At 51.6% G+C, this 16,202-nt stretch overlaps 1 protein-coding gene across 1 annotated transcript in view; it reads right to left on the reverse strand.

The window, feature by feature from the left end:
• Niban2 (niban apoptosis regulator 2) overlaps window positions 1–16,202 on the reverse strand; it is a 49,212-nt gene that overhangs the window by 19,873 nt on the left and 13,137 nt on the right. Inside the window, exon 2 of the mRNA XM_055600932.1 lies at window positions 408–538. Within this exon, the coding sequence (XP_055456907.1) occupies window positions 408–538 (131 nt within the window). The remainder of the gene's footprint in view (window positions 1–407; window positions 539–16,202) is intronic.

A 16,202-nucleotide genomic window follows, 5' to 3' on the forward strand; every position in this document is an offset into this window, starting at 1 on the left:
AGCAACAGGACAATGGGTGACATTATCGTGCATTATCAGCAAGAGCATCTGCTCTCCACACAGTCCTGAGGGAGGGAGCCTAGACCATGTGGCCTGGGACAGTATCAATGGATCTGAGAGGCAGGAAGGGACCATGACACTTCCACTCTGGAGGGGAGGTGGCAGGACCAGAGTTCTGTCACATCTCTCTTGACAGGTGAGTAAGCTGAGCTGTCAAGACTGCAGAATGAAGATGAAGAGGCTGAACTGGCAGTGGGGAGCGGGGAGCAGGGAGCGAGTGAGGAGAGGTTACCCTCAGCCAGTGAAGGCCCTTGGAGACCAGCCTGACAACACAGGGAAACTGAGGCCTAGAGAAGCCAAAGGCCCATGAGAGAATGGGTGGCAGAGCCCAGGCTGGTGCATCTCACCTTGCGCCAGAGCAGCTGTGCCTGCGGCGGCCCGGTGCCCTCAATCTCGTGGCGCATGCTGTTGAAGAGGGAGACGCCATATTGATCCTCATAGAAGCGGAGAAACTCTCTAAGGATCTTCCCAGTTTTCTCTGAAAGGGAAGCATTTGTGAGAGTGTGAGGTCACTGTGGACACCTAGGGAATCAGGTCTGCAAACACAAAGCACAAACTAGGGCTGGTCACCTTGGTCCCTCGAACGCTAGGCGAGGGCTTTGGTCATGAGCTGTCTGTACAAGCTGGCTACCCGCTCCTGAAAGGAAGCTGGTTCAGTGGCCTCACACAGAAAAAGTAAAACCACAGCCAACAGGCCCATGAGAGATTTAGCCTCACCAGTGACCAGACCGGTGCAGAGTGAGAGAGACTGTTTTTTTTCCTGGTTTGACAGGGTGTAGTAAGAGGGACCAGGCTCCGTAAGGCGGCCCCATGCTTCTTTTGATGCTCTGCTCACACCAGAGACACTCTGCAGGCCAGCAAGCGTCAGCTAACTGTGCCGTGATGGCTGACAAACCAACCCACCCAGAATGGAAAAAAGCCAGGCGACGGTGGAAGCGACTGGTAGACCCTGTGATACAGAGTAATAGTCTCACGCTGAACAGTCTCTGAGCAAGAATGGTTTCTATTGGCAAAAAGGAAGTAGTGAGGAAAAGATGGGGAGACCACAGGCTCCGGCCTCCGGGTACAGGGGCTGATGGGGGTTGGGTGCAGATAAGCCTCCTCACTTTCAAACATTTGAGTAATTTACTCGTGACTCAAATACACATCTTAAATTCATCTGCCAAGTTAACCTTATTTTTTTCTTTCTTTCTTTTGAAACAAGCTATCATGTAGCCCAGGTTGACCTCTAACTCTCTACACAGAAAAAGATGACATTGAACTGCTCCCAATCCTCCAGGCATGTACCACCAAGCCCTGTTTATGACTAAGAAACCCCGAGATCTATGCATCTCAGGGACAGCCTTCATCAATGGAGCTACAGTCGCAGCTCTGAAAGCCAACAGCCTGCTTCTCTTAACTGCTTCTCTCTAACGCTGAAGCGGTTTCAGAACAGAGAAGATGAGTCGTGGCCTCCAGAGCAGGCCCAGCAGGCAGCAGGCTCAGTATTGATCCTTCTTGGGTGTCCCTGTTTATCAATGGGGAAACTGAGGCACCAAGAGGGCTCAAAAGAGGAGCCTCCTGTCACTAAAAAGCTACAACTAGAATCTCAGCCTGGGGGTTATAAAGCTCCCCTCCCTGGGCCTCAGTTTCCCCTCCACACTGAGAGGGCTAGAAGCAAGGACAGACCACCCTACCACCACTGACAATCTTGGATTACAAGTTCTAGATACCTGGTCCTTCAACTAGAGACCATTGTACATCTCCAGGTCTCCAGAGTCCATTGCCTAAGACAACGCTTCATCCAATCCTCTCAGAGGATCTGAGGCAGAGCCCATGTCATGGCCCCTTTATACAGGAGAAAACTGAGATGCAGAGAGGTTGTGTCATCCACACAGTCACACAGAGACTGGGTGATGGGACTGCAATGTAACCTTAATCCTGGGATCCATCCAGGAGCTGGTGGCCAGGAGGAACCCGCGGCTCACCCCACATTTCCACACTCAGTCTCTGGCCCATACCTCTAACCCTGCCTCAGTGACAGAAGTGACAGGAGAGAGGGCGTGTGCTCTCAGAGCCAGTCTGCCATGTAGCCCTTCCCTGGAATGAGGTCCTGTCTGTCCAAATTCTGACTTGGGGTGGGGGTGGGGGGACGAGTGAGGAGCACATTTTGAGTGACTGTTTTGTGAAAACTGAAGAGCAACAGCCCCTCAGAGACCATGGGAATTGTTCTGGGATAATAAGGCAGGGGTAGGGTGAGAGTAGGGGAATGGGACTGTCACCCCCACAGCTACTGCTGACAAGGTGCTAACCCCAGGGTGGGGCACAGCTTCATAAGGGCTAGGGAAGAGGAGGCTTAGTGGTCCACTGCCCTTGGCTGGGGTTTGGCCTCAACTCCCTGTAAGCAATGAACGTCCTGCTGACAAGACAAGCTTAGAGCTTTTACCCACAGCTCTGAGGCCCAACCCAGGCCTCAGACAGAAATGGGGGGTGGGGCTACATCTCCATTAAATGATGTGAGAAAAGAGGGTACGCTCAAGTACCCCAAAACAAAGAGTGTTGGCCAGGACCCCTGTTGCCCCTGATTGTAATCCCAGACACTCCCCACTACTTGACCTCAGGAACCATATGGAACCTGACCCAAATCTGGCAAACCCTTTGCAAGCTGATCTTCTAGAACCAACCAACATGTGAGAAGGCAGGACCCTGTTACTATACATCTAAATTCAGTTCTGGAGCTTAGTGGTGAGATTACAAACCTCACGTGGAGGGTCCTTTCCTTTCAGGGAACTGGCTGACCCTCAAAGGGCCACATACAGCTGAATGAAGAGAAGGGACCTAGGGGGTGCAAAAATGGCCAAATGGCTAACAAGCAAAGACAAGAATGGCTTGTCTTGGGGGGCAGCAAGAGCCAGGCAAGTGTCAGGAACTGTGATAACCTATGAGTTGGCACCTCAGGAAAAGCTGAAAGAGGATCGACAGAGTCACACAAGAGCCTCGGCAGGGGAGTGCCCTCTGGAGAGATGTGCCAGTCAGCTGGAAAAGGACTACCACGTGACAGGGACGAAGGAAGATCCGAAAAGCCTGAGGAATGAGGATCTGCAGTTTTCAGGGACAGAGGAGACCCCAAAGGTCAGCAACACTCCATGCGGTTCTAACTGAACTTAAACCTCTCAGGGTCACATAGGAGAAGACTTGAGTAGGGCAGTCCCCTTTCCTTGGAGACCCTTTACAGTACTCACCTGTGTTTTACTATACTCCAGGCTGGCCTCGAACTCACTGTGTAGCCCAGGTTGTCCTGGAACTCACTGCATAGGGCTCAGGCTGTCCTGGAACTCACAGCAATCCTCCTGTTTTACACTCTCTGAGTGTTGGAATTGCAAGCAGGAGCCATCAGAGCTATTGCTTCTGTCACTCTTGCATGCAGCTAGCTCCAGGGGGCTGTCAGGATTCCAAGACTCAGCCTCCAGCCTGGGCATCTGCAGGTGGCACCTACAGCCTGGGACAGACCTCTCCCCATACCTGCCCACAGCAGCTTCCCATCTCTTGGTCTCTGAAGACACTCCAATCCATGGATTTGGAGTGGACATTAAATAGGGCTTCTGAGGCCAAAGCTCACCACCCTGAGAATTACTTTGAACCAGAAAGGATGAAGGGGTCACTAGGTCACACAGGAGATGGGGAAAGTGAGGACCTGAGTGGGCTCTGACCACTGCCTAAACCTCCGAGGGTAGCAGCAAGGCAAGCTGTGGCCCCACCTGATGAGAGGGGGCCAACCTTGGGGACCCTGGGCCTAGAACCCGGAGGCTTGTACAATGCTATAGATGCATGGGTGGGGCGGTCTGTAGGTGTGGCCTAGCCTCACCCCACCAGGTTGCATATTTTAGTCCACCCTTGTGCACTGACTCAGCCCCAGACATAGCTGCGTGAGGAGCAGTGGGGGCTTCGAAAACTGATGGACTCGCCCTGCGGCTTCTGGGTGAGAGTGAGGCATGGAGCTGCCCAGTTCTCTTAGACTTGAGTTCTTCATCTAGAAAACAGGCATCACAGAGCCCCTTCACAGGGCCAGACAGGGCAGGACATGGACAACGAGGTCTATACACAGCCCAGGGCACCAAAAATGCTAATTAATTATAACAGCGCTCAGCTTGTAACGATGCAGGCAAAAGGTGGAGTGAACTATTTATTACCAGGTACATCTTTTATAGCTTGAAAAAAAGCCAATAAATATCTAAAAAAAAAAAAAAAAAAAAGGAAAGAAAACCCCAAAGATCAGACAAAATAGGAGTCAAGGAAGCAGAGGATGTATATATCACCAGGTGTGAGCTCAGGTTCCCCTACCATCACCCCACCCTGGGCTGGGGTCCCATCTCTGACCCCCTATGCCAGCAATACCCCGCAGATGTGGACTCCCCTCACACAGACCCTGGGCTGCCTGTCTCTACCCACAATATGCAGATTTCTCTGCTAGCCCCAGGGGAACAGGTTACATATAAATTCCTACCTCCCAGGTTATAATGAGAGGCTCAGGGAAGATCATTCCAATGTGAGTCAACAAAAAACAAACAAACTGGGCCCCATGTCAGTAGTCTCAGGGTTCCTGCCTGCCTCTCTGTCACCCCAGGACAGCTGGAAGACCAGAGCTGGGCAGAGTGTCCTGTGTTAGGCAGCTCAGGACACCAGGGGGGTAGGCACTGTCTCTAGGCCATGTCTCAAGAAGGCAGTGTATTCCACCAAGCTCTGAAAAGGCCGGTTCCCAGGACAGGGGTCCAAAACAAAGTGGTCTGTCTGTCCCTGTGTGTGTGTGTGTGTGTGTGTGTGTGTGTGTGCGTGCGTGCGCGCACGCATGCGCATGCACATGCCACCATGCCTCTCTGGAAGGAGGATTTTGCCGTTTTGCTTTTGCAATGCTGGGGACTGGACCTTCTGCTTCACGCATGCCAGGTGAGCACTCTGCCAGTGAGCTACATCGAAGGCCAACAGGAAGTCGGCTTTGAACCTTAGTTCCCCCAGAGCCTGTCCAGGGTCTCCAATCCCAGGGTCCCTCCACATTTCACATGGTGCCTTTATGAGGCCCTAGCTTTACTTTCTAGGTCCCTACCCAGGCCCAAGAAGAAGAAAAGTGGCCTCAACTGTCCCCGTTTTACAGAGGAGGTAACCCAGGCTCAGAAAAGCAGAGTGACTTTGCCAAAGCCATGCATCTGTGGGTTCCAGGTCAAAGACAGCAGCCCTTGATCTAGCCCCTGCCTGCTCCCATGTAGCCAAGGCTGGCAGGCCGCCTTCCTGCCTACTGGACACCCTTGCTGATCTTCCCTTGACTAGAATAGGCAGGTAGGTCTCAGATGACCTAAGTAACGAAGATCTCAGCAGGGCTGCCCTAGCCTCAGGAGCAGACCAAGATGATGGCCTCAGCACCTCCACTGACCTTCTGGAGAGTCAAGCAAATTAGGGGCTGGCTGACCACCTCAGGCTGGACAGAGGGACTGAGAAGTGGACAGACACACCCCACAGCAAGGGCTCCATGGGCTTGCGAGTCCAGACTCTGGGTTCAAGTCCCAGTCCTGCCCCTGCTAGCTGTGTGGCCTTGGCCAAGGCACTTTCCTTCTCTGAGCCTGTTTCCCACCTGACTAAGGTGATGAGGAAATCGATGAGCTAATGAGCACAGGGCACTTGGCCGTGACAAGGACAGTCACATGACTGACACTAACAGCAGCTCAGTGGCCGGAAGAATGCTGATCTCTGATTTTCCAAAGTGACAATTCTAGGGATCACGCTATTTCCTGTGTAGATAGCAGAAGCCACGAGGGCCGTAGGGTGCCCTGAAGTTCCCTGAAGCCTTGGGGAGCTGAAAGAGGAGTGCTGGGCCCATCCTGCAGGTTAAGCTGTAGATGGGGACACGCTGCAGGAACAGCCCCTAACCCAGGGATTCTCAACCTTCCTTATGCTGCAACCCTTATTTAATACAGTTCCTCAGGTTGTGGTGACTCCAAATATAAAATTATTTCATTGCTACTTCATAACCATAATCATGCTGCTGTTATGAATCATAATGTAAATACGTGACATTCAGGATATCTCATATGTGACCCCTGTAAACGGGCCGGTCGACCACCAAAGGGGTCACGACCCACAGGTTGAGAACCACCACCCTAAAGCTTTGCCTGTTGGGCTAAGCAGTTTCTGTCTTATAAGCCCCCAGAATGCTTCACTCGTGTGGAAGCCCTCCGTGATCTCTATCCACGGGTACACTGACTCCACTGTCAGGCTGAACCCCTCCACCGCCGTTCATGAAGGAGTCCCCAAAGCAAGAGCCAAGGCCAGGTCCAAGACCCAGGGGCCTGGGCCTGAATCCTCTTCCACGATGATGGCGTTAGGACGCAGAAGACAATCTCCAACCAGGACGGCAGCCGACCTCGTGTGGATCACGGGGACCTCACACAGGTCCCGCCCTGATTTGGACTCAGATGTGGGCACAGAGCCAAACGCCCTGGTCTGGCCGGTCCCTCCAGTGGGCTCGTGGAACAAGCCTTGCTACCAGGCCCAGCCCAGTTTCAGGGTTTTGTGGGGACTGAAACCTAGCAGGTGACAGCAGCTGTAGGGTGGGGCAGACTCCCAACTGGCCTGCCTGGTTCTTAGAGCACTGGGGAGGGCTCCCTATAAGGAGATAGGGGAGGTGGGCAGGACTGGAGGCAGGGGACCCAGGGTCTCCATGTCATGAAATCAAATACCAGTAACTTCATCATCTGACTGGCACAGACAGGAGAGCCGAGGCCCAGAGAGGTAGACACGCACTCCCAGAGTCACACAGCACAGCCCAATCGTAAGGATTGGGTACCAGGTCTCAGAGCCTCACCTAAGCCTTTCTTCTGGTCCACTGAATTCTCACTCTTGACATGCCCCAGCAGTCATCTGTTTAGCTCTCCTTGACACCAGGATAACGCCACAGCCTCATGTAGCCCAGGCTGGTCTCAAATTTGTTGTTTAACCAAGAATGACTCTGAATTCCTGAGCCCTCTGCCTCCACCTCCCAAGGTTGAGGATTAAAAATATGAGCTGCCACGCCCATCTAAAAGTATGAGGGTTTTTTTTTTTTTTTCTTACAGCCCTGAGGATCAAACTCAGGACCTCCCACATGCAAGGAAACTGAGCCATAGCCTCAGCCCTGCACTGACCTCACTTCACCAAAGCCCTGAGAGGTTAAGTGATCTCTCTAAGAAACACACAACATATAAACAATATGTGGGAGGGGGGTGAGGTCAAAGGGGAGAGGAAGCAGTGTAGGGGCCACACTGGAGAGGTGGCTCAGATGGCAAAATGCCTGTCACCCAACCACGAGGATCTGAGTTCGAATTCCCAACATCTACGAAAAAATCCAGGCTCGGAACTCCAGTTCTCTAACCCCAGTGCTGGGAGCAGAAAGAATGGGGGGGGGGGGCGGTTTGCTGAATAGCTGCCAAGCCTAACTGAACCAAGGAGCTCCAGATTGAGCTCAAAAGTAAGGCAGGCATGGAGCTGGGCATGGCAGCACACGCCTTTATTCCCAGCACTAGGGAGGCAGAGGCAGGTGGATCTCTGTGAGTTCAGCCTGATCTACAAAGCGAGTCCAGGACCAGGGCTCTGTTACACAGAGAAAACCTGTCTCAAAAAACCCAAAAAAAAAAAAAATTAAGGCATGGAGCAACTGTGGAAGCCACCTTCTGGCCGCCACATGCAAAGACCTCTATAGATATCCAAACAGAAACATGTGTGTGCGCGCACACACACACACACACACACACACACACACACACACACACACGACACAGAACAGTTTGAGTCTAACAGGGAACCAAAGCTGGGGAAGATACATTTCACTCCCACCACTAAGACCGTCAGTCTCTGGGAAAGATGCAGCAGCCTGTGGGTGGCCCCTGTCAGGAGGCCTGATGCAGGGCTCCTGTTTGGGACCTGTAATAATCAGGTAGGAGTTGGGAGGGAGGGTAATAACAGGCTTCATCATCCAGCCCATGAGAAGAGCTGGAACCAGCAGGCCAGGGAGTTGTAGAGAACCAGAGCCAGGAAGAGAGAATGTGACAGAAGATGACACACCAGTCAGGCTTGTCCAGAAAGGGGGGTTCCAGAGAGCAGAGGATAATGTAGGCCCCTTGGCAAGATGTCCCAAAAGGAAGGTGTCCTCAGCAATGGGAGGTGCCTGAGGCCCTCCTTCTGGGCCTCAGAAAATCAGAACTGTGAGATGACCCAGGTCGGTCAACAGGCCAGCTGGCCTCAGCTCAGCCTACACAGCCTGCCCCTGCCGCCAGCCAGGTCACTACCCTCTCATGCCCGCCTCAGCCGCAGACTCTTCCTGACGCTCTCTGGTCCTTCCCATCCCAGGAGCAGTAGAGAGCTGCTGGTCCACACTGGCAAACCCTCTAAGGCTCCCTCTGCCCTTGGGGTAAAGAGGAGGCTCCTATTATTTGTTTTTTTGTTTTGTTTTTCAAGACAAGGTTCCTCTGTAGCCTTGGCTGTCCTGTACTCACTTTGTAGACCAGGCTGGCCTCAAACTCACAGAGATCTTCCTGCCTCAGCCTCCCTGAGTGCTGGGATTACAGGCATGTGCCATGACAGTACCCCGAGTATTCTAACATCTGAACATCCCCCCTCTGCTGAGCTCATGCTTCAGCTCCCTCTCCCCCGACTATCTCTTCCTTTGAGACTCCCCAAGGTGGGTGGGTGCCCCCACTCATCCAAGCTTGTAGGAAGTCTCTCACAAGCTCCACACCAGCTCTAGACTCCTCACACTAGAAGAGGCTTGTGCAGAAGCTCAGGCCCCTGAGGCTCTGGAGGATGAAGGGACATATCCAACACAGTCCTTCTTTGTTGGGAAAGTGGATGTCACATGAGCTTTCCCTCCCTCCTCGCTGCAGGTGTCCTGAAGAGACCTTCTGCTGAGCTAACCCTCTTTCCTGAAGACCAGAAATTAACAAAGAAAAACCCCCTTCTCATGAACACAGTTCCACGGTGTGCCAGTATGTGTACTTGCTGTGGGCTGGGGACACCAGGTGACCAGGGACCATGGTTTACGCTCTCTCTTTCTCTCTGTTTTTTGAGACAAGGTTTCTCTGTGTAGCCTTTACTGTCCTGGGCTCACTCTGTAGACCAGGCTGGCATCGAACTCACAGAGTTCCGCCTGCCTCTGTCTTCTGGTGCTGGGATTACAGGCATGTGGCACTGTGTCCCACCTTAATGACAAGAGAAGGATGGAAAGAACTTTTCCACCACACTGAGGATAGACTGGAAAGGACTATAGAGCTGTTAGGACATGGTAGAGGGGTAGAACCTACTTATAGCACAAGGCCTGGGGTTAATCCACAGCACTAGAAATGAAAAAAAAATTTTTTTTTTTAAGCCAGGCAATGGTGCCACACACCTTTACTCCCAGCACTTGGGAGGCAGAGGCAGGAGGATCTCTGTGAATCCAAGGCCATCCTTATCTACAAAGTGAGTCCAGGGCAACCAGAGCTACATAACAGAGACCCTATCTCGAAAAACAAAAACAAAACAAAACTTTTTTTTTTTTTAGACACAGGTTGGCTGGGGACTTGTCATTTTTCACGTAGGTTACAGAGCAGTACAACAAATCCTGACCTGCCAGAACCCAGATGCTTCTAGGAGCATTGCTGCCACTGAAGAAAGAGAAGCTGTGAGATCGGAAGACGTGTCCACCAGGCCCTAGACTCTAAGGACAGTGGAAATGTCCAGAAGATCAGGTGACTTGCTTTGTTAAGGATGAGCTGGCCTTCACCAGCCCCAGGAAACTGTAGATTCCTCATCTGCAATGACATAGCACCTACCCCACGTCCTGACAGACCGCAGCTCATGAGCGAGTAGCAATGAATGGAATCTGAGGTAGAGGGCCACGCTGCCCTGCCCAGCCTCTGCCCTGGCTGTGTCCCCACTCTGTGCTCTCCCTCCCTTTGGCAGAACGCCCTTCCTTGACTCTCAGTCAGACTTCCTTGCCCTGCTCCCCACCACTACATCACAAGGCTCTTTGGTTCCCCATTTGCATATAATTATAACCATCACAGCATGAGCTAATGCATGCCGCAGCTGCCCAGAGCCAGCACTGAGGCAGCTTTCTGAAGCAAATTAGTAATAGTCACCACAACTTCATTTAACCCTCAACAGGACAAACTGACAAGTCCATTCTCTGGATGAGGGTTCCAAGGCTCAGAGAAGTTCAGTGACCTGCACAGCATTACACAAGAGAGTAAAACCGGGCATGACGTCACAGACCCTCTGCTACTCCACACGGTGGTGGAAAACCCTGAGATACTATGGATTCTGTTGTTGATGATCAAGTGGGCCGCACTGACTGAATCCACAGCTGCCACAGTCCCTTGTTAAGAGGCCACTGGGGCTTTGGGAAGGACCCTTTGAGACCCAGGACGATGGAGACTGAGGCTAGGAGATTAGGAAGACCTCCAGGTTCCCTCCACCCTGGCTCCATAGGACCCAAGTCTGGCCCTGCCCACTCTCCCAGATGCATTCAACAGGCCTGTAAACAATGACCCCCAGGAAGAAGGTTATCTAGTTCCAGATACCAACAGGGCCACCTGCAAAGGGCTCTGAAGGCCCAGGAGGGCTGGGTCTCCTTATCCAAAGACAGATTTGGGAGTGGTCAGCCGGGACTTCGCACAAAGCTGCCGTACAAACTCTCAGTTAGCAAATATTTAACCAGAGCTCAGCAACAACAAGTCCGACGGAGGGTAAATGCAGAGACAGAAGGGGCCTGAGGGGTGGAGGGGCAGCCAGGGTGGAGGGGCAGCCAGGGCGGAGGCCTGGGGCAGTGTCTGGGGGTTGGGGGAGCACCTGGGACTGCCCCCCACATCCTCCACTTCAGTCGGGAAAATTGGTTCCCATCTGGACACAAACACAAGAAACAAAGGCCTTCTCATCCCTTCCCAGCTCCACCCACTTGCCTGGCATCAACTCTGTGCCCACAGCCTCCAGCTGGCAGGCTGTTCTAGGAGGCCAGGACATGAACATCCCTGCACTTGGGGGAGCAGACAGAGAAAAGGGGTGGGGGCAGACCTCCAGCAGCAGCATCAACACAGAGCAGGACAAACCTATGTACATCTAGCCTAGGCCTGCCCACCCTCTGAGGTGAGCGTACTGTGTGTCTCCGGGAACAGGCTCTAGGCGTCTAATGAGGGAGAAGGATTGTCAATGAGAAACCACAACAGGTCTGAAGAGAGGGCTCAATGGTTAAGAGCACTTGCTGGTCTTGCAGAGGACCTGGGTTCTGCATGGTGGCTCACAACTGGCTCTGACTCTAGTTCCAGGAGATTGGACACCCTCTTCTGAACTCTGCAGGTGTCAGGCATGCATGTGGTATACATATATGCAAACATTCGTGCACACGAGATAATTATAAATAAAATTTTAAATGAAATAAACAAAAGAAGCAACCTACAGTGATGGCTGGCTCAGCAGGTAGAGGCACCTACAACCAAGCCTTACGACCTTAGTTCAATGCCAGGACCCCACAGGGTAGAAGGAGAATTGTCCTGACAGCACACTACCTGTAAACTCCACACCACAGTGGGAAGCCACCCTGATTAGGAACCCAGAGGAGCACACGTGGTGTGCAGGGTCCAGGGAATCTAGCAGCTGGCAGGGTGAAGCAGGGAACTGAGAATCCCTAGTGTGCCCAGCACAATGCAGGAAATACAAGCTGGTCTCCGAACACACAAGGAAGCACAAATCTGTTTATTCCACCTCTGTGTTCCGTGCAACAGCAAGGGGTCCATGCTCCAGACTTAGATGGCATTTTGAAGTAAGCCCACCCCTCCCTGGCTCCGGGAGGTTGAGCACATGGCTTCATTCTGTCTGAACCTCAGTTTCCCCTGCTGTACATCTGAGGAAGCAGTCCCCACCTCCTCAGGTGTCAGAGGATTAAATGAAATGAGTAACTCTACAGAGCCTGAGTTGACACTGCCAATGGCAGCGGCTGAAGTGTTAAAAACGGTCTGATTCGTCTACCCCAGCACTAATGGCCACATGATAAGTGGCTACCCAGTCCTTCTGTACAGCAACCAAGAAATGGGAAGCGTAGCAGGGCCTGCTGGCACAGGCCTTTAATCCCACAACTCTGGAGGCAGAGGCAGGTGGATCTCTTGAGACTTTGAGGCCAGCCTGGTCTATAAAGTGAGTTCAGGGACAGGGGTAGGGCTACACAGAAAAGAAAAAAGAAAAATAGATAAATAAATAAATAAATAAATGCTGGGCATAGTGGCGCACATCTTTAATCCCAGCACTCTGGAGGCGGCGGGGGCAGGTGGATCTTTATAAATTCAAGGCCAGCCTGATCTACATAGTGAGTTCCAGGACAGCCAGGGCTGCAGGGCCACTTTATCTCAAAATAGAGGCGGGTGGGGGAGAGAAATAAAAAACATGACATATTTGGGATCTACTTTTTCTAGGCCCTGGTCATTCAAAGGTTAATTACTCAGAAAGGGGAAGCTACCCAACAAAGGACAGCCAGCAGACCTCAGCAGACCACAGCCCTGGTCCCACAGCACTGTGGGTGGGGGTGCCACCTCACCCCTAGACACAGCATCAATCAGCAGAGAAGCTGGGTCACTGCCCCATCCCCAGAGCCATCTGGGAACCCAAGATCCTCAAGAGCCTGATCATCTGATACCAGTTCACTCATACCCCATCTTTCTGTGTCTAAGCTCCTTCCCATGGGTGGTCCTTGGGGGTAATCTCAAGGCACATGATAGAGGGAAGTACTTGGGGAGGAGGGTGCCATGCCATGAGCAGTCACAGAATCTGGAAAAACAGATGCTGTGGCAGCTGCAGCCACGGCCTGACCAAACCAAAGGATTGCAGGTGAACTTGGACAGCACCCAGGGCCTCAGTGAGGGCTTTTCCTGCATCCAACGCCCAGAACAGGGCAAGTGACCTGCAAAGAGGGAGCTCCCAACCACCAGAGATGTGCAAGTGGAGGCTGAAGAAGATTCTGCCCCAACAGGGTAAGCAGGAACAATGCGAGCTTTGGAACTGCACAGGCTCAGTTCCGCCATTACCTTTCTGAGTCTCAATTTCCTTTCATAAAACAAGCATTGAAAATAGCCCAGCAGCAGCCTGCAGGGGTGGTGTACGTCTTTAATCCCAGCACTCTGGAGCCAGAGGCAGGTGGATCACTGAGACCAGCCTGGTCTACACAGTAAGAGAGACCCTGTCTCAAAAATGTTCCCTCCCCCCCCAAAAAAAAAGTAATTTAGGGGCTGGAGAGATGGCTCAGCAGTTCAGAGCACTTGATGCTATTGCAAAAGACCAGGGTTCAATTCCCAGCACCTATACGTTGGCTCACAACCATCTGTAACTCCAGTTCCAGGATATCCAATATATGTCCTTCTGACCTCCTCAGACTTCAAGTATAGATGTGCTGTATATATATACATACATACAGGCAAAACACTCACACCTAAAATAAATACATCAAAAAACAAACAAACAAACAAACAAACAAAAAAAACACCTACATCCAGGCGTGGTGGCATACACCTATAATTCCGGCACTTTCGAGGCAGAGGCAGGCGGATCTCTGTGAGTTTAAGATCAGGCTGATCTACATAGTGAGTTACAGGACAGCCAGAGTTACACAATAGAAAACCTTGCCTAGATAGATAGATAGATAGATAGATAGATAGATAGATAGATAGATAAAAATTTTAATTGACGCACCTAAACCAGGTGGAGGGATGGCATGCTTATAATCCCAGCACTAGAAAGGCTGAGGCAGGAAAATGATAAATCCAAGATCAGCCTGGGCTACATATCAAAACCCTGTGTCAACTACAAATGTAAGGACCCAGTGAGTCGTGCCAGGAGCACTTGGCACCCGGCCTGCCTGACCGGAAGAGCCCATAAGTGTCAGTGCCATTCTAATAATAAATAATAATAAATTGGAGAGTTGCAGGTCCTTCAGCCCCATTAGGAAAGGGCTGACTCGGAGCCCTCTACCATGTGTCTGCTGGATGCCTATGGTGCCACTGTCCTCTTCCTAAGTCCAAGTCCAGTTTCTTCCCAAGCTGCTGAAATGCCAGAGTCCTCCCTGCCTGCCCACACACCCACCCATCACACACAGACATAACACACACACACACACACACACACACACACACACGCATGCACAGGCTGTTATCTAAGCTTCCGGATCCCAAGGTCCTGACAAGAGGGGGATGCAGGAGAACAAAGGAGACAGGAAGATGAGCCAGTGCAAAGCCACTCGGGTGCTTGAAACTGAGCTGACAGAAACACAACCCCAGGCTGCATCACAAAGACATCCATAGAGCTGAAAGGCCTTGCATGGTGGCTCACAGCTGTAGTACCAACTACTCAGAAGGATCACAGGTTCAAGGCTAGCCTGAGCTACATAGTAAGACCCTGTCCTGAAACAAAATGAACAAACATAATAAACCAAGCTGTATTCATGATTGGTCAGCACTCTATCCTGAAGAGGGGCCTGGTTAACAGGTAAGGGCAGGGCCCTCTCTGCACCCTAGATGGATGGATGGAACTGTGGATCAGTTTGATTAAGACTGAGTGGTCCCCTGGGCCTGCCACTGTCATGCAAAAGAATATTCATTGTCTTCAGTACTTTGGGAGGGTCCCAACAGGGTTTCTCTGTGTACCTCTGGCTGTCCCGGAACTTGATCTGTAGACCAGGCTAGCCTCTGCCTCCCAAGATCTGGGATTAATAAAGGTGCGTCACCATGCTTGGTTCTCCTTATGTAGGCTTTAGAGATCGAACTCAGGTCACAGGCTTGCAAAGCAAACAACTTAACTGCTACGCTATCTCAAAACACATTTCTATTCGTCCTCTGACTGCATGAGGTCACAGCAGAGCTCCACAATTCACTCTCCCAGAAACCCTAAGATAAGGAAAGACAATTAGGTTTTCCCAGAAAGCTTAACTCCAGCTCCTGAATAGCCTCTGCCCAGCCTTTGGGGCTAGATTAACTGAGGGCTTGACAGTCCCAGTACTGCCTAAAAGGTACGGCCCGGCCTGTGCAGGGCCAGTTATGGAGCTCGATGGGCCAGCCCTAGGTCACACACATCAATGGTAGAAAAAGGTCACCACCCTGGCATGCCAACTACGTTGTCAGCTAAGCTCCTGTCTTCTGCTTCCTCTTCCTGATCCGATGAAGGGCTCCTGCACCTGTTGAGCCTGGAGCCTGGGAAACTGCAGCAGGCCAGATCTGCAGAGCATCCCTCATGACGCTCACAGTACTACAAGGGGTAGTACTTACAGCCAGATGACCTTACAGACGGATGACCAGCCTCTTTCCAGAATCTTCCTCGTTCTTCCTCTCCAGACCCTGCCCTGTGCTTGCAACTTCCTGTTGGCTCTTGTCAGACTGAGTGACTCCAATTTTGGAGTCAGATAGAGAACTAGAATTGTTCTCCCAGAAATATAACCAACAAGGGTCACAGTATTCTTACTAATTTGATACATTTACTGCTTTAAAAAAAAAAAAATCAGGAAAGGAATGGGGAGATGGCTCAGTGGGAGAAATGCTTGATGTGTGAGCATGAGTTCAGATCTCTGACACCCAGGTAAAAGCTGGGAGTGACCTGGGGAGGGGGTGGTGGTGATGGTTGGTAGTACTTACCTTTAATCCCAATTCTTGGGAGGCAGAAGCAGGCAGATCTCTGAGTTCAAGGCCAGCAGATCTGAGTTCCAGAACAGCCAGGGCTACACAGAGAAACCCAGTCTCGGGGGGCGGGGACAGAGGACTATTCTTTTGAGTAATACCTATTGATACACTGTTTCGCTCTCTCTCTGTTTTCATCAGTACTCTCGGATACCCTGTGATACATGCTAGGGTAGGGTTAAATCTCTGGCTGCATAGGTTTAACCCAGGGTACTTCCCTCTAAGCCTTGTGGGTGTGTGGACCGCCAATCTCTTCAGGCCACCATTTCCTGCCTGGCCTTCAGAAGTTGCCAAGGCTCCAGGCACAGCAACTTCAGCATTCATTTTCCGCCTAGGGACACAAACTGCTGGTCACCACCCCTTTCTCAGGTAATGAGGAATGAAGTCACCAAGAGGGTAAAAATGCTTGCCTCAGGCTTAAACCCACTCAGGGGACCTCAGGCCACCAGGAAGCTG

The sequence above is a fragment of the Psammomys obesus genome, unplaced genomic scaffold (assembly GCF_907164565.1).
Source record: "Psammomys obesus unplaced genomic scaffold, mPsaObe1.curated_primary_1811, whole genome shotgun sequence".
Taxonomy (NCBI): Eukaryota; Metazoa; Chordata; class Mammalia; order Rodentia; family Muridae; genus Psammomys; species Psammomys obesus.